Raw genomic sequence first — 22751 nt, 5'->3', positions numbered from 1 at the left:
TGGAAGAAAGTGATTCCGAGCGAGTTGCTACCTAACTTCTTTGCCCACTCTGAGAACGATTGGTTGTTAAATGGTGTTAATGGTTTGTTATTGCCTCAAATGGAGCATGGTGCTATCCTTTTTTCCGTTGTTTGTCACCAGCTTTGGCGGTGGAGGAATACTGAGGTGTTTGGAGAAAAAGCTATAGTGATTCCTAATCTGTCTGACTATTTTTCCAAGAAAATTAACACTATTATCAATAGCTTCAAAGGGGATTATTTAGCCAGTACTAGCCAGAGACCGGTGGAGCATCTTCTGGGTTGGAGTAGACCGGGGGAAGGGTTTGTGAAATTAAATACCGATGGCTCGTGTCTTGTGGACGGCAGAATTGCGGCTGGAGGGGTTCTGAGAGATGCTGGAGGGCAATTGGGTGTCTGACTTTACTCAGAATTTGGGGATGGAATCTTCCTTTTCTACAGAGCTCTGGGATATCTTCTCTGGTCTTAGATTGGCCATTGATCTGGGGCTAAAAAGGCTGCTCGTGGATTCTGACAACCTTGAAGCAGTTAATATGATTGCTAACAACAAAGTTATGTGCTTGAGCAACCAAAACCTTGTTAAAGAGATCAGAAGATTGTGTTCTTCTTTCGATACCATCTCCTTTTGTCATGTGTACAGGGAGCAGAATAGAGTGACTGATCGCCTTGCTGCGGAGGGCCATGATAGGATGCCAGGAATTTCAACCTTCTCTTCTCCTCCGAACTTCCTTTGTTCGATTCTGTCGGATGATCGGGTGGGGGTTAGCTTCCCTAGGCTAATCCTGGGTTAGGTGTTGGTTTTTTGTTGTTTTTTCTTTCCCTTTCCTACCAAAAAAAGAAGAAGTGAGATTTGACAAATGAGAGGTTAGATTGAACTTTAAAGATAGAAATTAGGATTACATGTTTACGATGTAATGACAATTCAAACCATTTTTTTTTATGTAACGACGATTTGTTAAACAAAATTTAATATATAGATTTCTCATTCCATTACAATAAAATTTTAATATGCAATCAAATATGGTTATAATAACCTTTTTTAATATAATGGACATCCCATTATAAAACTCGTTACAAACAAACGGTCCTAATAGTTTTTTCTTAGTTAACTGTTTATATGTACTCGTTTTTAGGGTTGTCAACTTAATTTATTCTAACAGTTGTGAGGAATCAAAAAACAAAAAAAAATATTCCACAAGCCAAGGAAGCTTTTTAACCCACAAGTTGGGACACAGACGGGAATGAAAAATATCCTTTCCGCCCCGCAATAATCCTATAATAATAACAGGAATTTTCACATGCACCTTAATGAGCAAGTGAATTTGCTCATTCACCGTTAGATATAGGCTTATTAAATCTAAGCCTCAGGATGCTTTGAATCTCCACCTTAGGATTCTAATAAGCTTAGATCTAATGGTGAATGAGCAAATTCTACTTGCTCATTAAGGTGCATGTGATCAAGACTTAATAAATATAGTAATGTACCACCTCTATCCTACTCGTTACAACCGTACCCAGTAATGTTTTTTTTAGGGATAACTAAATTTGTTTTTAATGTTTTCGGAGAAATGTAGATTTACCTCTAACATATGAAATTATGTAATTTTATCTCTAATATTATTAAGCAAGTTAAATTTTACCACTATAAAACATAAAGTTTGAACGGACTGATTTGACAATTATGTGACCATTATATCGGATCTCCGAACAAGTTTAGAGATAAAATAATACAATTATGTGTATTTTGACGGGTTGTTTATACCTATTTTAATAACATAGTAAACATTTTATGTAAATATCTCTGTCATTTTGACATTTTGTTTATAACTGTGTTAGTAACAAAATATATACATAATTGATGTTTGCAAATTCTGATGTGATATTAAATAACGAGTTAACTAATAATAAAATAGACTTGTTTAAATTTTATGTTATGTAGGAACAAAATTGATTTTGTTTGACAACGTTAAGGGTAAAATTGATTTTGTTTAACATTGGGGATAAAATTGATCTTGTTTGATAACGTTAGGAGTAAAAATAATTTTGTTGACAAAATTATGGATAAAATTGGAACTGCCAAAAACTCGATGACCCACACTGATCAAACAGAGTTTCATTTGTATTTAGTAAATTTTTGTTTCTTTCAAATAATTTAATTTTTGTTTCTTTCAAATAATTTAATTTTTAATCTCAGCCTATCTGAGGCCATTGTAATTTAGGAAGCTTTTTACTAGTTGAAGAATTTCTTTCGAGAATCTGTGGAGATTCAATCTGACTGCTTGCAAGTTATTAACTTATTAAATCACTCTCTGCCATATAATTCATATTTTTTTGAGGTAATTTTGTCTGGTGTTAGTATCTTAGAAGAGCTAGGCAATCTCATTCGGCCGCTCATCTCTTAACTAAGGCAGCCAATTCTCAATCTATTCATAGTGTGTGGGCATGTCCACCACTCTATCTCATTGTTGTTCTTTCTTCCGATTCTAGTAATTAAGAAGTGTTTTATTTCAAAAAAAAAAAATTTATGTTTTCTTTTTTATACTTAGTAGTTAAACTTAGATTAAATATGACATAATAATAATAACAAACTAAATAGTTTAGTAAGTCTCCAAATGAAATAAATTCACGAAATTACTTAAATTATCTAATATTGAAATTCAAAATATGAAATTATACAGATTTCTTAATAGTAGACAGGGGTTTAATAAATCAAAGTAGCTGCGCAAACTATTCGACCTCCGCTCACTCAAAACTCAGTTTAAGAAGACTCAACTCAATCACAGAATCAACATAAGATATTAACGAGCCGAACCGAGCCTTAACTTCCTTAAGCTCGACATCAAAATTGACTAATATGCTCTATTTTTAAAAACTATATATATTTCATTAATTTTTAATTCAAAATAAATTTGTTGCAAATTATATGTAAATTTTTTTTTAAAAGTTTAAAGTCAAAGTTTCTAATGAAAGCTGAAATTAAATAACAAAGTATTATAGTTAAGTACAAATTTGAGTTGAGTCGAACCTACCCAAACTCTGTCTCAGTTCAGCTTGTTAACGCCCCTAATAGTAGATATCATGCTAAATTTTTATTATATTAAACTGTTTTAGCAAATATATCTATATTATAACAAGAAAATATATATTTTCTTTAAGAAAAAAAAAAGAACTCTGAAGTAAACTTTGTCAGTCCTTTGAGTAGCCTGGTTTGGTAAGCATGATAGGAAGTTTCCTAACAAATTCAGGGCAGAAATTTGACATGAAAAATTCCACAATAAAAACTTGAAAAAAGCCAAGGCTTCATGCAACTTCAACTTGACAGTGATGTTGCAATTAACAACATGAAATGGATACTCTCTAGTAATACAAAGATTATTCACTATTATACTCTTATGAACTTGTTTTAAAATCCTACACTGTTACAAATGTCACAGATGACAAGATGGTCTTCAAAATAACACTTCCAGTAACATTTTTTGTTGCAAATTTGAGATGCTAAACCGGACAAAAGAGTAATGAAGAGACGTTGGGTCGGGAGGCTAGGCCTTGGATTTCTTCCCCTTGGCTTCAGTTGAAGGGTTATTTTGGAAAGGCATGAAGGATTTTCCACCCATATATCCTCTCAAAGCTTCTGGGATCTCTACACCATTTTCCTTCTGGTAGTTCTCCAGTATGCAGCATAGGGTCCTCTCTGTCGCAGTCAGGGTAGAGTTCAACAAGTGAACATATTGCTTCGCATCTTCATTGCTCTGCAACCATCATATTTTATCATTAACATACTACCAGTTATTAATCATGGCAACAATAATGCATCCTATAATATTTTGAACAGGTTTGTTATTGGATGATCATCACATTCAGGCTGCACCCAAAGAACTACTGGATTTTAGTATTTCACTTGGTGGCCTTTACAGCCGGTCCCAAGCCCGGACAAAGGAGGAGGGTTGCGGTAGGTTTGTGGCGGCCAGCGTAAAACTTAGCCACATCTTATGACATGAACCATGATATAAATACCGTTGGGGCGTTCCCTACTCAGCGACGCGCTGCACTTCCTAGACCCGGGTGTAGTGATAAATGTGCAAGGGTTGCTAGGTCGTCGCCCCGAAGCGGCGCGCCACTCCAGGACCCGGGGGTGGTGTCAAATATGCAAGGGTTGCGGGTAAATAAGCTAGTCCACGGTAATGGTAGGGGTAGGGGTAGGGGGTGCTGAAATTGTAGATGTTATGAAGAGGAGGAGAATAAATATAATGTGCCTACAAGAAACCAAGTGGGTTGGAGCCAAGGCTAGAGAGATAGCTCCTTGGGGTTATAAGCTTTGGTACTCAGGAAAGGATAAGGGTAGAAATGGCTAGGTATTCTTATTGATAGGGAGTATATTGATGATGTAGTAGCGGTGTCTAGGAAGAGCGATAGAATTATGAGTGTTAAGCTAGTGATAGGGGATGAGGTTGTGAATGTCATTAGTGCATATGCGCCACAAATAGGATTAGATGTCTCTATAAGACAAGCTTTTTGGGAGGACTTAGAGGAAGTGGTGCAACAGGTTGCTAGGGATGAAAAAATGGTACTGGGGTGATCTCAATGGACACGTGGGTTCTAGGCGGGATGGGTTTGAGAGTGTTCATTGAGGGTATGGTTTTGGAGATAAGAATGAAGCAGTAAATGATATTTTGGAATTCGCATCAGCCTATGACTTGAGTATCATGAACACATGGTTTATGAAGAGAACATCCCACTTAGTGACTTATCGGAGTGGCGGTAATGCGAGCCAAATTGACTTCTTCTTAGTAAGGAGTGCTTGGAGAAAGAGTTATATTGATTGTAAGGTGATCTCTGGTGAGAGTACGACAACCCAACATAGAGTAGTGGTGCTTGATTTTCGAAGTAGGAAATGTATAAGAAAACAAACACCACAAGTAGAGACTAAGATTAAGTGGTGGAAATTGCAAGGGGAGAATTAACAAAAATTTGTGGATGAGATGACCAAAAAAGATATTTGGACTTGTAATATGGATTTAGATATAGATTCGATATGGACTAAGATGGAGCATAGTATAAGGGAAGTAGCGAAGGAAGTTCTAGGGGAATCTAAAGGTAGCATGCCACCGGGGTAAGGACACATCTTGGTGGACAGAAGAAGTACGACAAGCAGTAAAGAGTAAGCGAGAATCCTATAAAATATTGGGGAAATGTAGGAGTAACGAGAACTACGAAAAATACAAAGAGGCTAAAAGGGAAGTAAAGAAGGTCATACGATATGCTAGAGCAAAGGTGAATCGGGATCTGTATACAAGATTGGATACGAAAGAAGGGGAAAGAGACATATATAGAATTGCTCGGATGAGAGATAGGAAGACGCGAGATCTCGGAAAAGTTAAATGTGTGAAGCATGTGGACCAGAAAGTCCTAGTTGGAGATAAGGATATCAAGGAACGATGGAGGTCCTATTTTGATGACTTATTTAATGGAGATCGCAGACAAGATGTTGGAGATATAAGTATCCATCACGATATGATAAATCATGAATGCCTGCGGAGAATTCAAAAGGGTGAAGTCAAAATTGCATTAAGTAAGATGAAGTTGAAGAAAGCAGTAGGACCTGATGGCATTCCTATTGAGATTTGGAGATGTTTGGGAGAAAGAGGAATCGAATGGTTGACGACGTTCTTCAACAAAATTTGGAGAAACAATAAGATGCCATCAGAATGGAGGAAAAGTATCTTAATCCCTTTGTATAAGAACAAAGGCGATGTCCAAGATTGTGCCAACTATCGCGGAATCAAATTAATGAGTCACACTATGAAACTTTGGGAGCAAGTGATCGAACAAAGGCTAAGGAGGACGGTGAAGATCTCGGAAAACCAGTTTGGCTTTATGCCGGGAAGATCAACTATGGAAGCCATCCATCTAATGAGACAATTAATGAAGCACTATCGAAATAAGAAGAAAGACTTGCATATGGTTTTCATTGACTTGGAGAAAGCATATGATAAGGTACCAAGGGAAGTACTTTAGTAGGCCTTGATAAGGAAAGGCATTTCGCGGAAATATATTGACATCATAAAAGACATGTATGAGGGAGCATGCACGAGTGTACGTACTAGCGTTGGGAAGACTGAAGAGTTTCCTATTACGATTGGAGTGCATCAAGGTTCCGCACTAAGCCCATTTCTTTTTGCTATCGTTATGGATGAACTAACAAGTTCACTTCAAGATGGTATACCATGGTGCATGCTGTTTGCAGATGATATTGTGTTGGTTGATGAGACGAAAGGAGTGGAGAGGAAGTTGGAACTATGGAGACAAACTCTAGAATCTAGAGGCTTTAAGTTGAGCCGAAGTAAGACAGAATATTTGGAGTGTAAGTTTAGCGGCCATAGGAGTAGGGAGGCAGGGACAATCACCCTAGATGGGAGAGTTGTTCAGGCCTCGGATTGCTTCCGGTATTTAGGATCTATTATCCAAACGGATGGAGAAGTAGATGGAGATGTTGCTCATAGGATTAAAGCTGGTTGGTCGAAGTGGAAGAGTGCTACGGGTTTCCTTTGTGACCTCGACATACCTAATAGATTGAAGGGAAAATTCTACCGGACGGCAATTAGACCAGCATTGTTATATGGTACGGAGTGTTGGGCAGTGAAACACTGCCACATCCATAAGATGTTGGTGGCGGAGATGCGTATGTTGAGATGGATGTGTGGTCATACAAGAAAGGATCGGGTGAGTAATGAAATAATTAGGATAAAAGTAGGGGTCACATCTATTGAGAATAAAATGAGAGAAAACCGACTAAGGTGGTTTGGCCATGTGAGACGTAGAGCGCTTGATGCGCCGGTTAGGAGAACCGAAGAGTGGCAAAGGGATGTAGTGGTGAGGGTTAGGGGAAGATCTAAGCAAACTTGGAGGAGGGTGATCGAGAGTGATATGAGTTTATTGGGGATTGCGGAAAATATGGTAGTGGATAGGAAAGAGTGGAGGGAGAGAATTTGTATCGCTGACACGACTTGATTTCACGGTTTTATATGATGGTTCATGTTAGCCGACCCCGAATCATTTCGGGACTAAGGCTTTGTTGTTGTTGTTGTTTGGAATAGTACAACTGAAGATAGAATGCAGATTTTTCATACCTGGCCTTGATTATTCGAGTTAACTAATTTCACCAACTCTTTAGTAAATGGAACAACTTACAACAATTAAGGGTGGACTTAATTAAGTTTAGGTACATGCATTGAAATTTGTAATTTCCATCCTTCCCCCATTCCTTCATACCAAAAATGGCCTAACTTTCAAGGGAATATTGGTTTGCTAATGGGATACCAACCAAGGATAAAGGACAAAAGAAAAGGAAGAGAGGATTTCAGTCCGCAAACACCCTTAGAAGTAAAAATTCTAAGTCCATTTAGTTTTTTTTTTTGGTAGAAACAGGAAAAGAAAAAAACAAAACAACAAACACCTGACCTGGAATCAGCCTAGGAAAGTTAATCCCAATTCTATCTTCTTTTAAGAGAAGAAAGAAAGATAGGAGGGTCAAGAAAGGGTAGACACGCCTAACATCCCCTCGTGACCAGCCGCCGCCAATCGATCCGCAACCCGGTTTTGCTCTCTGAAAATGTGGCTGAACTTAAGGAACTCAAAGGAAGAGCAAAACCTTTTAATAGCTTTAATAAGGTTGCGGCTATTAAGACAAATAGCATGATCCTCAGAAATCATCTTGATGGCCTCCATGTTATCAGACTCCACAGATAACCTCTTAATGCCCAAACTCTTGGCAAGCTTGATACCAGAGAGAATGCCCCAGAGTTCCGCTGAAAAGGAGGAGCCCACCCCCAGGTTCTGGGTGAACCCAGACAGCCAAGCGCCCCCCGCATCTCTAATAACACCACCGGCGGCAATCTTCCCACTTTTAAGACAGGAGCCATCCGTATTCAGCTTCACCACCCCATCTCTTGGCCTACTCCATCCAACGAGGTGGACATCTCTCTTCTGGGTAGAACTGGCAAGGGAATCCCCTTTGAAACTCTCAATAATAGTAGAGAATTTTTTGGAGAAACTCCTTTAGTTGATTGTTCAAGAAACTCCTTATAAAATAAATATGGGGGAAAGTTAAAAAATAATACTGATAACTCACAAAAAAAAAAAAAAAAAAAAAAAAAGATTGAAGTGGAACAGCAAAAATTCATGAAATTCTATAAACTATAGGAAAATAGGGAGGCAATAGGGACAAAAGTACATAGATCTTGCAAATCGATCAGTACATAGATTCCACTCGTGAATCGAAATCCACATTTTGTGAATAGTGACTCATGAATCCTAAGATTCATTTCAAATTCATAATATTATTAAAAAAATAAAATATTTACCCTGTTGAACTCAAAATATTATCAAATTTAGTCTAGAAATGCAATTTTAATATAAAAAAAGAAAGCATATCAACCAAGTACTTATAATTCAAATCTAATGCAATCCTAATAAAACTAATTGACAAATCGGACTCTGTTTAATAACTTAGTGGAGATGGGAGTTTGAGCTTCTGACTCTTTTTTTTTTTTTTTTTTTTTTTGCTTTGTGGTCAACTTGATAATGATGAAATGAACCTAGTTTGAGTTGATAACTTGATCAATAACAATCTGGCTAGAGGATAGTGGATTTAGTAGTTAGTGTTGTTGAAGTTTTAGAGTCATCCTATAGATTCGGCTCCAAATAGAGCTGAATCGAATCGTATGATTCAAATCGCAAACCATAAGATTCTGTTACAATTTAGATTCACCCCATAGAGCTGAATCGAATCTTACAATTCGAATCGTGAATTGTAAGATTCTAACAACAGTGATCAGTATGGATATGCTTGAAGTCACTTCAAAGGAATGTCTTCTAGTGCAACAAAATATGTTAAAGGGGAGCTAAGTTCTTTTCTGAGTTTGTGTGCTTGCTCTTCAGTTTTTTGGTAACTGTATGGGGACTTTCGATCCTTTATCCTCTACTTCAGTTCTTTCTTCTTTATTAAAAGATAGTTCCGATTAAAAAAGTTTCAGGCAAATGTATGTCAACCTAGGACCAAGGAATAGTTCAACCTGCATTAGCTTGTGATTCAGTTTACAGCTTTCATCAGGATTACAAGCCTTAGTAATTCAGGATTACAAAAGAATGGACTTGTATAGGTCAATCTCTCTAGACCCCAGGGAATAGATTGTACAGAAAAGAAAAAACAACAAAAAAGAAAAAAAAAAAACCAACCACTTCCTGCTAATCTTTGGGATCATCATGCCATTCTAGGAGAAGTGTGATGCCAATTGATTAAGCAAATAATTCTTAGATGTGAAATTTAAGAGGTTCAATGTTCTCATTCGACTTTGCATTACTTTGCAAGAAGTTTACATAACTTTCAAGCCAGATTTCTCTGCAATCCTCGAGATCTCTTGGTGGAATTACTGTATAACACCTTTGGATGACTGACAAAAATCTCCAAATTGTTCACAGCCCTAATGTTCTTCACAATTCCCAATTTTCCTTAAAAGCACAATAATGATTGCATAACCTATGTTCTTTGACAAAGAAATCCAGGGAGCATAATATATTGAACCATTTTTCTCTTCACAGGATTATTATAAAAAAATCAAGGGTCACATCTATAGTCACAAGTCGCAGATAGAAAAATATTTTAACCATTCTTTATCATCTTAATCAGACATACTAATATCTTAAAAAGGTAGGCTAAAGAATAAGAAAGGACGTGCCACGGTAGCATAAGAGCCAAAGAAATATACAAGGCATACCTTTTTCTGGCCATATCGAATCTCCATTCTCCTTGACTGGTAATCTGTGCAATTGGAACAGGAGACCAACTCTCTGTATGTATTTGAAGCAGGAAACCATGCTTCCAAATCGTACTTCTTTGCAGCTGCATCATTCAATGCACCAGAAACAATAGCCACAATTTGGTAGGGAAGATTCAGCTGTTTCAGATTTTGAAAAGGTAGTCAGAACACTTCACTATTTTCATATCACTAAGATCGATATAATGTAACTGAGGCCTTTCCAAGCACATTGGATTCACATTTCTTTTTCCTGAAGCCATTTGTTCATGTAAAAGAAGCTTATGGGAAAATATACATTTCTAGGAGGAGCATGCGTCAGGTAAAGAGATGGCCCTCAAAAATGAAGAACCATAAAAGAAACAACTAAAACCAAGCCGAGTCTATAACTTCTACAGAAGGGATATCATACCATCTTGTAGAAGTCCTCAGAATTCTTGATCATTTCCTCATGCATATCCCAAGAGTCGTTGCCATTTGGGCTGGTAAGACAGAACTGTTCCACTTTCTCAAATTGATGAACTCGGAAAATGCCCAGAGTATCACGACCATGAGAACCAGCTTCCTTACGGAAGCAAGATGAGTATCCAGCATACCTGGCCACGCATTAGAAATTATTAAATTAATGAAACCAACAATCATACTCTCTACTATTAAACCACTCGTTAGCCCAGAATTACAACCTGATCGGTAGTTGTGATGGATGGATCCAATCATCTAAATGATAAGCGCATAATGGTTGCTCGGCCGTAGCAATTAGATATTTGTCATCTCCTTCACCAGTCACCTATCAAAAACTAAGTCAGTAATCCTTGCATCTACGAGTAACTGAAGAGCAAAGATACAAAATAAAGAAATCCCAAATACATCACCAGTAAAGTTATTTTTAGGGGCATAAATTATTACTGGCATTAATTTTCAATGATTGAGCATATTTCCTACAAAAGGACCTCAAACAGAAACGTTCTAATTTCCTCCCTCTCTATCTGTTGACTCACTTCTAAGTAGTAAAAAGAGTAAGCTCTTATGGAAGGAGAACAGCACAGTAGAAGACTGAGGTTCAATAAGGACAAAAAAGTGGCATTAGTGTTTACCGATTAAACAACAAAGAGAAGAGAGAAATACACCAAGACAGGAAATATTTTATTGAATTATAAAATAGAAGCTCCTTATGCAAGAAGGAAAACATAATCACTACAGTATAATTAGTTTATTTCATACAAGTGCTCCCGCACATGACATTAAGAGGATTCCTGCCCATTAAATATACACAACAGTAAAGAAATTCATTTTCACGCAAGGAAAATATCATTAAAAGCTTCAAATGTGTTACTTCATGAGAAAAATATGCCCATTCTTATGCAGTTAACAGATAGAACTGGAGGAATGAAGAGAGAATGTTGCTGCAACAAGCAAAGTTCAAAACTTTCACATTTTTAATTCTAAAAATCAAGAGATTGGAATTTGAGAAATCCTAATTTCTCTGTCCGTTCCCAGTTTGAGATCCTAATTTCTCTGTCCATTCCCAGTTTGAAGTATCATTTATAGAAATAAGATATCCTAATTTTAAAGGATTTCTTTCGTTGTATAGATAGATATAGAACATACAGTGCAACTGAATATAAATGTACCACATAATTTCTTTTAAGAAGTATACCTTGTAAAGTTCTTCATCAAATTGGGCTAACTGAGCACACTTTGCCATGATGTCTTGTCTCATGAAAAAGGGAGTCTGCAAAGCAGTGTAACCTCTTTTCTCCAAGAAATCCAGACCAAAATTGATCAACGCTTGATTCAGTCTAACACCGTCACCTTTCAAATAGAAGCCTCTACCTCCAGCTACATTGGCACCTAATCATTTCAAGCACATTGGCATTAGCATGAGTTACATAATCAACAAAAAACAGAGGACACACGAGCTACTACCAGTACTAATACAAGAAATTTTATTCATAGTGTTCATTTTGGCAAAGACAAACAATTATTCCATTTAAGATGGAAATTTCATACAGTGTTTCATTTATCATAGTAATCCACAATGCATTTGAACTTTATCAATGCAAAACCACAATAATTTGGACAATGCAAGTGAAATATTACTGCACATACATGGAACAAGAGAAATTAATAGATTGGTTACTAGTTATTTTTGTCACTAATAAAATACACAATCGAAGTACTTCTGATACCTTTCTTGATATCTGCAATTCCTAAAAGCTCAACAAGATCAACATGGTTTCTTAATTTTGGCTCCGATCGCTTCTCACCCCATGTACGAATTATGGCATTATTTTCCTGCAGAAAAAGAAATTAACAACAAATGTAAAGGGAAACATAACATTTTTTTTTTGTGATAACATCAACATCACAACAATCTTAGGGATATGAAAATGAAGGAAAAAGAACATAACACCAACCTCATCCTGACTAACAGGCACAGAATCGTGCACAAGGTTCCCAACAGATGCCAATTTCTTATACAAAATTTCTTTGGCCTCCTCCACCTCAGTTTGTTTTATAGCAGCCAGCCGCTTGTTCTCATTGGTCTTTTCAATAATTTCAGTTGCATCCCCACCCGCCTTATTTAGATCAACAAGAAAATAGAGGAACCAGAATACTTAATTTTCACAATAAAGCAATTTAAGGTGAATTATTTAACAAAAAATAAAAGGAAAAGGACTCACTATTTTGATCTTTGCAACTTCCTTGTTTATCTTATTAAGTTCTTTTCGCAAATTATCAAGCTCAAATTGACCTAAAGAAATGAACAAATATAAGCATAACCGGGCATCATAAGAAGAAAAAGTAGATAAATTGAGATGATTACGCGCTCTCCACTCCTCGTCAAGGACAATAATCTCGTCGACGACATCAACATTGCCAAAACGGCGTCGTTGAGATTCGCGGATAATTTCAGGGTTGTGGCCCTTGCTTGTCCTGAAGAGATTGATGTCCAACATAACTATTATCTTCTTCCTTTTCTTCTTCTAAAAGAGAACCTAAGGGGGAAAAGCATCACTAGTCATGAGAATGCGATTGAAGTTAAAGAGGAGAGTGATCGAAAAGCAACAAACAAAGAGTATGATGAGAAGAAAGTGTACAAGTAAACTCACAATGGAAGAGAAATTGAAATCCAACAATGATAAAGAGGAAAGGTATTACAGTTCTGGGAGTGGCGGTTGCTGCTCTACTGGTTACTGGTGAAGATGCGGCGCAAGGAGCTGGAGGGAGAAGGTAGGCTGAATACACGAAGCGTTTCAGGGTTGAATATGCTAGTGCGAGATACATACGCTACACAGTAGCAAACTTCAAAACAAATTAATTAATCTCATAATTTACAAGATTTAGATTTCTAATTCCAAAAATTGGTGAAAAATAAATAAATACATCAACAATTGGTCAATGATAGTTAAAACCGCATTTTTTTATAAAAACAAATAATATTTATGATTTATTTAAGGGAAAATTACAAAATTGGGTCAGGTGAAAGATTTATTTACATTTTTAACACATTTACTCAACATACTATATATTTAGACTATATTTGTATGACTTTCCCAAAATACCTTCACCCTTTCATCTTCTCCCTTCCCCCTTCTCTTCCTTACGCGAACGGTTGCACTTCCAGACTTTTGATCTCCATCTCTTCTTTTAAATTTCACGAAATCTGCACAATTTCTCCACATCACCGTATATTTTTCCTCTTTCTCTCTTCATCTCTTGATTCTTCATCTTCCTAATCATAGAAAACGAAGCCATGGTTCTTCATCTTCATGTTCCTGCTCGTTTCTTGGTTTCTTTCTTCTTGTGACCATTGAAGAAATGGTTATTCTACGTTATTTTCATCGTTTTTCCAAGTTTATCATATTGTTATTGTCGATTTTAATGGTGAAAGGCGCAAAAAATATAAGTATCTACTGTTTTTCCTCCGTTTTCTAGAAAATCACTTCGCGTAGTCTGGTTTCGTGAAGATCTGCGATGAGAAATAGCCTAAAACGTGACGATCTACTTCGTGAATCGATGATTTAGCGAAGTCTACGAGTAGAAAAGTTCATGATTTTTCACTCGTAGACTTCGCAAAATCATCGACTCGCGAAGTAGATCGTCACATTTCACACCTTGCAGACTTTGCGAAATTATCGATTCGCGAAGTAAAATCATCCTCTTCCCTCCACATTTATATTCGCATGCTTCGCGAATCCTCATTTCGCGAAGCCAAATCGTCCTTTTCTGCCTAACACGATTAAATTTTTCTAAAGGTGGTTGAATACATAACATTCCATTCTGGAAGGCGGCGTACTAGGATGCAATGAGAGACATCCATCCCAAAAGGTATGGATTTCCATTTCAAGATGGGTCACATTCAATTTAAAATGATTTGTTAGGAGTTATTGTGGCAATCTTGTTGTGTACCATGTGATACGTCCATCCCAAAAGGTATGGACTTCCATTTCTCATCCCAAAAGGTTTGGACTTCCAATACAAGGAGAAATTTCCGTCCAGATTCGTCACGTTCGCTTTAAAATGATTTGTTAAGAATTTATTGTGGTAATTTTGTTGTAAATTTTGACAATGTTATGATTTTAATGTTATTATTGTAGCAATCTTTTTGTAAATTTTGATAATGTTATGATTTTAATGTTGGAATCCCTTATTGTTGTGCCTTTTTGTTGTTATATACCACTTTGCAAAAACTCGTTCGGACTTCGCATATTGAGAAATTTGCGAATTGAAGTCATCTAATAAACCAAACATTATCTTCGCAGACTTCGCATAAGGTGAATTCTGTGAAGTCAGACGAGAGGAAGACAGACGCGACGTAAAATTACAAACATATTAAGGGTATTTTGGAAAAGTCACACAAACATAGTCTAGATATGTAATATGTTGAATAAATGGGTGAAAAATATAAATGAGTCTCCCATTTGATCCAATTTTATAATTTTTCCTCTATTTTATTTGTACAGTTTTTTTTACTAGGAAAAAGAATGATATTATTACGGAGAATCAATGAATACATCTTGTAACACTAGAGGGAAGATAGAGGAGGGCCTTTGTGCCAAAAGGAGGGACTAGCCACGATTAGATCTCGGTATGGATCGGGTTGGGCCGGGCTCGGATCGGGCCTGTCGAGCCTGTGATCAAATCTGATAAGCCCAAGCCCAGCCCAAGTCCACACTAATATAGTCGGGTTCCGGCCTAAAAAAGGAATCTCAAGCCCGTCCGCCCAAGCCCGTCTATATTAAAATAAAATACTCATTTTTTTAATAAAAAATAATAAACATAATCGATTCAGATCTGAATTAGTGGATACTCTGAACGAATACCAAATGATTTTTTCAAAATAAAAATAAAAATCATTAAGCTTTAAAACACCAAACCCAACATTTATTCAAATAATTGAAGCTATTGCAGTCTCTACAAAACCCATAATACATTACTGCTATTACAACACATAAATAATTAAACATTATTTCACCTTTTACTGATGATCCTTCAACTCTTTTATTTTTCCACACAGCACATTAACATATTTCACAAAAGCTTTTTTTTTTTTCAATATGATGTTCACTAATCAAATGTTCATATGATCTAGATTTATACATATTTAATTATCTATAAATTTATTACTTATTTAATTATCTATAAATCTATATATGTAGGGTTTTTATGGACTCATTTAATTTATATAATTAAATTTATAAATACATATATATATCACGGGTCAGGCCCGCCGGGTATTTACATAGCCAGGTCCGTCCATTTACTAGACGGGCTTAATCGGGCTTGGGTCGGGCCGGACCTAACACTAATTTTATGTGTCCAGGCCCGACTAAATGGGCATGGGCTCGGGCTGGCCGGCCGGGCTCATCGGCCCATGGCAAGGTCTAGCCACGAACCGAGCTCCTTTAGCTAAAGGAAATGATATTTTTTTCTCTCTCTACTCAACTTTTTACCTCCAATACTCATATATCCCTACTAACTTGATCATTAGAGCTTATATAAGGGACCACTTTTGACACAGGATATCCAACTTAGTTGAACTCAACACGAAACAAAAAAATTTATTTGTAATCCTATTGTAAATATAAATATTTATTCATTTCTACAAAGTTATATTTATTAATTAGCAGGTCACCATTTAAATATAAATTATTAAAGAATAAAATAATAGTCATAAAAACAATGTCTTTACTTATCATTTTACACAAACATCTATCATATCATCAGTTAATTTCTATCAAATATATTTACACAAAAACTAATCAAATTAGCTAGTCAAATATACTAAACTAGCATTAATACCCGTGCATTGCACGGGGTTGTCTAATCATTTTCTTCATTCATGATTTTTACTACATATTATGTTAATTAAGAGAAATTTAATTCTTAAAAATTTATACCCTAGCTCTTCATATAAGGAAGATTATATATTACTCGTTATGTAAAATAATAATTTGAATGCCAATTTTTCTTTCAATTGTATTTTCCACCAACATATTTTTTCTTTCAATTGTATTTTTCACTAATATATGAAAGTTAAAAATATTTGAGGGTCCATTTGTTTCACCAGCTCATGTTTGTTACTTCTGTTTGTTGTTAGACAGTAGATATTAATTAATTTTTCTATAAAAAACAATTGTTTTCAATTTTTTATTAAACGCTTTTTATCTCCTGTTTAGACTTAAAAGACAAAAAAAAAATTCAAAAATTAAAAACAAACGAACGCTGAAAATCAATTTTACTCTTAATTGAAATTGAGCATCAAAATGTAAAAGCTATTTTTCTTTTACTTTTTTACCTAATAATTATTATGAATGATGAACAAACAATTTTCTCCAAATAAAATTGCTACTTGATGGTAACAAAGTAAGACAGGAACGAAAATTGTGTTTATTAATTATTTCAGCTTATATTTTATCAGTTAAGTTACTATTATACAATCCAAAAAATCATTGAAATAAAACAGAGATATTATAATTCACTAAATCAAAATAATTAATAGTAAAAAATAGATACTATATACCTCAAATACCTTATGCTTATCATTTTTTAAGACCTCTGTTTTTTCAGTAATTGTTTTATTTCATGGTATTATTATTAATCTTTATCCTTGTACTAATAGAATCTTAGTCTTACACTCAATAATGATAATTAGAAAAATGAAACCATATTCTTTATCCTTTAATTACCTAGAAGAGCCAGCAATAAATTATTTTTATATAAAATATAGTCACATTTAACAATTAACCAAGTGTTAGAGCTTGTTGTTGATGATGTGATGCTGCATTTAACTGAGGCAAAAAGCATCATTACGGCTAATCTTTCATTTTTTTGGTTCATTAAACCCTTCATCTTTTATTTGGATATATATTATCATTTAGTTTTAGTCTCATTAAATCCTCTTTTTTTTTGAAGAATCTCATTAAATCCTTAATAACCAAAAAATTAATTTTGAACATAAAATCCGGTTAACAGACTTTATTCATTGCACCTGCATTCGAAATTTATATTGTTAGTTAAATAAGTTCATGATGGTTTATCAAAAGATAAGTTATCAAAGTACATCAATTATAGAACCTGATGGTTTATAAATACTAAAGCCTACATCCCTTTGTGTACAAAGATAAATGATGCTCTTCAGTTTAATAGTGGATAGCAGTGTAGGTGTATGTGAATTTATATTTTCTACTAAATGTTTCTTTGGAATTAACAGCTTCAAATGTACTTGTCAGCTCAAACCATCCCATTGTAACACATACTATCTCTTTTTGTGCATGTTTATCCTGCTACCCCCAATTTTCTCTTTCAATCTGACCTGTACATGCCCAAGAACAAGAATCAAAGCATAAAATAACCCCAATCCAAAAACTACGAATATAACTACCAATATTACCTCTTCCAAATATATGTGATGGCTGAGAAAATGTTGGTAAAACCAATGATAGGGGAATCGAATATGGAGAATTAGATGATGAAAGATCAAGAGATGGAGGGCAAACAGAGGAAGAGAGACAGTATGCTTTCAACGTAGAAGGAGCCGAAATCCATTTAGTAATGAACATCAGATCAAACTTAATTGGAGCTTGTTGTCTATCTCTTGTTGAGTCCTTCCTTACATATACACAAATCCAATTAGTAATGAATTTAATTTGAGCATAAGGCATCCAATAAAGCAGCAAATGATTTTAAAACCTACACAATTCGTAGATAAAAATTTGCAAGGAAGGACAATTTATCTAATCGAATAACCTATAAATAAAGCAAAAGTTGATGAATTTACCTCTTTGAAAAGTCTTTGATGGCCGAACAAAAAATGGATTAGCCGACGAACTTACGTGAAGCTGATAGTATAGAAAGGAAAAAATAACTGCCTCGAAAGGCACTTGATAGGGTGCATTGTGTGAGAGATGTGCATCGTGTGAGAACTGATAGGGTGGAAAGAAAAAAATAACTGAAAGTGCAGCAGTTGATTTGCAACATCCTGTTAGAACTGTGAGGCAAAAACTATCAGAAAAACAAATTTAACTCCAGACATTTTAGAAAATGCAAAGTCAGTAAGCATTTAACTGATTTAAGTATAGTAATAGATAGATAGAGTTAACAAAGACAGAATTAGGTAAATCAACATGATCTTAATTACACCATAACAACACAAATAAGCAAATGTACGAAAAAAAAACCTTATAGAACCAAGTAATGGAAATTAACCTGAAACAAATGATATAGTCGCAAAAGATATAGGTCGACTCAATCTCCCCATAGATCTGCAAAGAAATATCAGGAAACGGGGATGACGACGATGCAGTTCTCATCGTCGATTTAGAAGATGATTGAGAAAAAACAGAGAGAAGAAAATGGGGGCTTAAATTAGAAAACGAAGAAGAAAGAGGTTAGATACTAAACCATTTGTGGGAAGCAGTTGAGAAAGACGTGGAGATTGAATGGAGCAAAAACTCTTCATAAACCGTAATCTATTAATCTGTAACCGAAAAGGATGTTATGTTACTTTTTTCTGAAAAATAATTTTTAAAAATCACATAAATTAACACATCAACATAGAGTGTCTTAAACGAAGACACATCAGCATACTAAGTTACAGATTTAGTATATGTAGTAGATGTTCTATCCACTTATTCTACACAAGTTACATATAAGTTGATTTAAAAAGTAATTTTTTTATATAATTTTAGAATATGTTTGAGAATGAAAGTTTTTAATCTCGACAAATATTTGAGTTATTTTATTTTTTCTCCACAACTGTATAACTTTTAATAAGAATATGAACAAGACGATATTGATGTAATACCACGTGTATACATATGAGTTTAATCTATTATTAATGAGTAATAACATTACACAATGATAACAAACGTCAAGCGTAAGACTTGTATATTCTTATCTTAACTAAAGAGATGGTCAAGTAAAAAGTTCATTTCTTACCAACGATTAGGTAAGCCAAATTCCATTCAGAAAGAATTGTCTAAACCTCGGATCACTACTTTAAAAATGATATTTGAAATTTACAATCTTATCAATATTAATCCTTTATTTATATAATTTGTAACATTGGGCTAACATCTATTTTTCGCTAAATGATTTTTTTTGTCACTTATCCTAATGAAAAAATAATATTAACAAATAGAAAAACTAAATTTAATAGAAAAACACTATCTAAGACAACTTTTATTTTCCTATATCTTTATTTTTTTAAATAAAAATAAACTTTAATCAAAGTATTAAGAAGAAAATCAGAAGGTCCATAAGACCAAACTGTGAACCTTGATTTTCGATGACCTAGCTCCCCGACCTCTTCCTCGATGACGATCGCTGGAGACTCTGAATCAGTTGCCATTGCGCATCTTTTCGACAGAAAAGCTTACTCTTCCTTCACGAAAGCTACCGCTGAAAAGAAATTTCACGCTGCTTCATTTGCAGAAGTGGTAAAAAACTCATCCCCAGCCACGGCCATTCCCTCGAAACCGCAAATCTCTCCCAATCTCTCTCTACCGTTGGTCACCGAGGAGGGGGGTTTCAAAGCTATCAAAATCCCCCAACAGATTTATGAAGAAAGAATCAAGGCAGTACAACACTCAGTTATTGGTCGAATCACTCTTAGCAAGGGGGACAAACCATGGAAACACGCAGAGCTCAAGCAGAAGCTAAACAAAGTGTGGAAACGCAGCATGGACTGGAAGCTAATATCGCTGGGAAAGGGTTTTTACCAAATTGTCATGCCGGATGAAAGGGCTATTCAAGATGTATGGGGACAAGGAGCAATTGCATTGAGGCCAGGAATTATCAGATTTTCGCCATGGAGTCCAGGTTTCAACCCAGAATCACACAAATCCACCTCTGCGCAAGTTTGGGTAAGATTCTACAACTTACCATGGGAATTCTGGGACACTAGAATTATTGCTAGCATTGCTAGAGCTGTAGGGGTTCCCATTCGATTTGATAAAAACACAGTCAATGGCGAATTCGGACACTATGCTAGGGTTCTGGTAGATGTTGAACTATCAACGGATATTCAGGATAGGCTTCGAATAGATACTGATAGTCAGAAGATTTGGGTGTTCTTAGAATATGAAAACCTTCCGACTATTTGTGGCACTTGCTCATCACTAGGACATTCATCTAATATCTGTAGAAGAAATGATATTCCACAAGCTAAGAACAACATTCCGAGCAAGAAGCCTATCAGCACTGTCTGGCGTCGAACTCAGACAGAGGGTAAAAAAACAACAGAAACAGAACCGAAAAGTACTGAAAAGGAGGATATCTGCGAAACTCACAAAGAAAACTCTCTGCAATTGGTAGTGCATAATCCTGAGAAATCACAGCATAGTTACAAAGCAGGAGGAAAAAACTCAGATGCCTGGGGGGATAACAGTGATGAGGATAAGAGATATACAGATGGTGCTGAGTTTCATTTCCCTGAGGCGTTGCCTAAAGAGATAAACTACCTAGCAGAATCTGAGGAGTGGACACAGCATATGATAAGATCGAATAACAGAGAATTATGCATGGTGAAGGAGTTTGCTGCAGAGGGAAGTGAATGGATAACAGCCCGCAAGAAATCAAGAAGCAAATCTCGAATGACAGGGCAAATCCATCCTCCTACAAATTCCATATGAACATTCTATATTGGAACTGTAGAGGAATTCTGAATGAAGGCACTCAGTGTGCTCTTAAATTGCTTTGCAAATCGAATCATCTTGATCTTCTTTGTCTGGCTGAGCCAATGGTGAACTTTGACAGAATTCGCAGCAGCTTCTGGAATTTGATTGGAATGCAGAGAATTGATTACAATCAAAACAACTCTATCTGGGTTTTTTGCAGAAATGGTTTAGCTAGCAGATGCTCCACGGTGATCATTCATGAACAACAAATCACTATCAGGTACAGTATAAACCTTACTGATTATCATATCTCTTTTGTATATGGTGATAACAATGCCAGCAGAAGAAAGCTTCTCTGGAGCTCAATCCTCAATGATCAGGTCTGTGACAAGAAATTGGTTATGGGGGACTTCAATGCAATGACGGGAGCCCATGAGAAAACAGGAAGATGTCCTCTTGAGAGTAGTTGCCGGGACTTTAGAGATTTTATCAGGAACGGAGAGTTGACAGAGGTCGAAAGCACTGGGCTCTATTACACTTGGTCGAACGGAAGAAGGGGCACTAACCACGTTGAATGCAAGCTGGACAGGGCCCTAATCTCTGAGAATTGTATTGACAGCTGGGACAAAGTTAATTGCTCCATTCTCCCCAGAAACAAATCTGATCACTGTCCCATCTTACTTTCCTGTGCCAATGGAATTATTAAGAGAAGCAGATTTCGCTTTCTTTCAATGTGGACCACGCATGATTCTCTGAGAAAGCTTATAGCAGACCACTGGGTCTCCTGCAATCTCTCTCTCCCGCCGGCTCAATTACTCAGTCATAAGCTAAAATCTCTCAGACAGAAGATTAGAGTGTGGAATAAAGAAGTTTTCGGTTATGTTGACAGAAATATTTCCGATGCATTGTTAAAACTTGAGGAAATCCAAGGAATTATCTCTCGAGATGCTCTCACACAAGCTAATTTTGAGCAAGAACTGGCAGCGCAGAGGAACCTTGACCTGCAGCTTCACAGGCAAGAGCTCTTCCTCAGGGACAAAAGCAGGGAGAAATGGCTTGCTGCTGGGGACAGAAATTCATCCTTCTTCCACCGTGCTGCTAAAATCAAAAAGGTGCAGTCCTCTCTTGACAGCCTTCTGATTGACAATGTTCTGGTTAATGATGTATCCGTTGTTGCTCAGCATGCAATCAGTTACTATGAATCTCTTTTCACTGGCAGGACAAGACAAGTGAATCTAGAAGTCATTAGCTCGGTTATCCCCCATAGTGTCACCCCTCTGGATAATGAAATTCTTACAGGGAGACCTTCAGCCGATGAAATTCGCAAAGCCGTGTTTAGTATGAGCAAAGATAGTTCTCCTGGCCCTGATGGATTTGGAGGATTGTTCTATCAGCATTACTGGGATATTATTAGCTATGATGTTTGTCAGATGGTTTTCAGCTTCTTTGATTCCGGCTACATACTGCCCGGGCTTAACTCTAGTATCATTGCTCTTATTCCCAAAGTGGAGGGAGCTCAAGAAATTCAGCAATTCCGTCCTGTAGCAATGGGAAATTTCAGTTACAAAATAATTTCTAAAATTATAGCTGACAGGTTAGCCCCAATAGCCTCCAGGATCATATCTGACAACCAGTTTGGTTTTATAGCAGGGAGAAGCATCCACCATTGCATCGCTGCAGCTTCTGAGGGGATAAATCTCCTTAAAAAGAAGTGCTTTGGGGGAAACATGGCCCTCAAGATTGATATCAGAAAGGCTTTTGACACACTGGATTGGAAGTTTCTGTTGGCTGTGATGGAT

At 36.1% G+C, this 22751-nt stretch overlaps 1 protein-coding gene across 3 annotated transcripts; it reads right to left on the bottom strand.

Annotated features, from left to right (window-relative positions):
• Positions 1 to 3284: 3284 nt before the first annotated feature.
• On the bottom strand, positions 3285 to 13159 carry LOC136222105 (serine--tRNA ligase). Of its 3 annotated transcripts, none has more exons than XM_066009586.1 (10): positions 12943 to 13153; positions 12657 to 12828; positions 12514 to 12584; positions 12247 to 12408; positions 12019 to 12124; positions 11487 to 11680; positions 10513 to 10616; positions 10242 to 10425; positions 9791 to 9970; positions 3285 to 3766 (listed from the first exon to the last, which is right to left on the bottom strand). In XM_066009586.1, exons 2-10 carry the CDS (start codon positions 12787 to 12789, stop codon positions 3557 to 3559), a joined length of 1344 nt encoding a protein of 447 aa, XP_065865658.1. In that variant the 5' UTR covers positions 12790 to 12828; positions 12943 to 13153; the 3' UTR covers positions 3285 to 3556. The 3 variants fall into 3 exon arrangements, with proteins under 3 accessions (XP_065865658.1, XP_065865659.1, XP_065865662.1); XM_066009587.1 differs by having other exon boundaries at positions 12992 to 13153; XM_066009590.1 differs by lacking the exon at positions 3285 to 3766 and adding an exon at positions 7452 to 8095 and having other exon boundaries at positions 12943 to 13159.
• Positions 13160 to 22751: the final 9592 nt, after the last annotated feature.

The sequence above is a fragment of the Euphorbia lathyris genome, chromosome 3 (assembly GCF_963576675.1).
Source record: "Euphorbia lathyris chromosome 3, ddEupLath1.1, whole genome shotgun sequence".
Lineage (NCBI taxonomy): Eukaryota > Viridiplantae > Streptophyta > Magnoliopsida > Malpighiales > Euphorbiaceae > Euphorbia > Euphorbia lathyris.
This window is presented reverse-complemented; position numbering and strand designations above follow the sequence as displayed.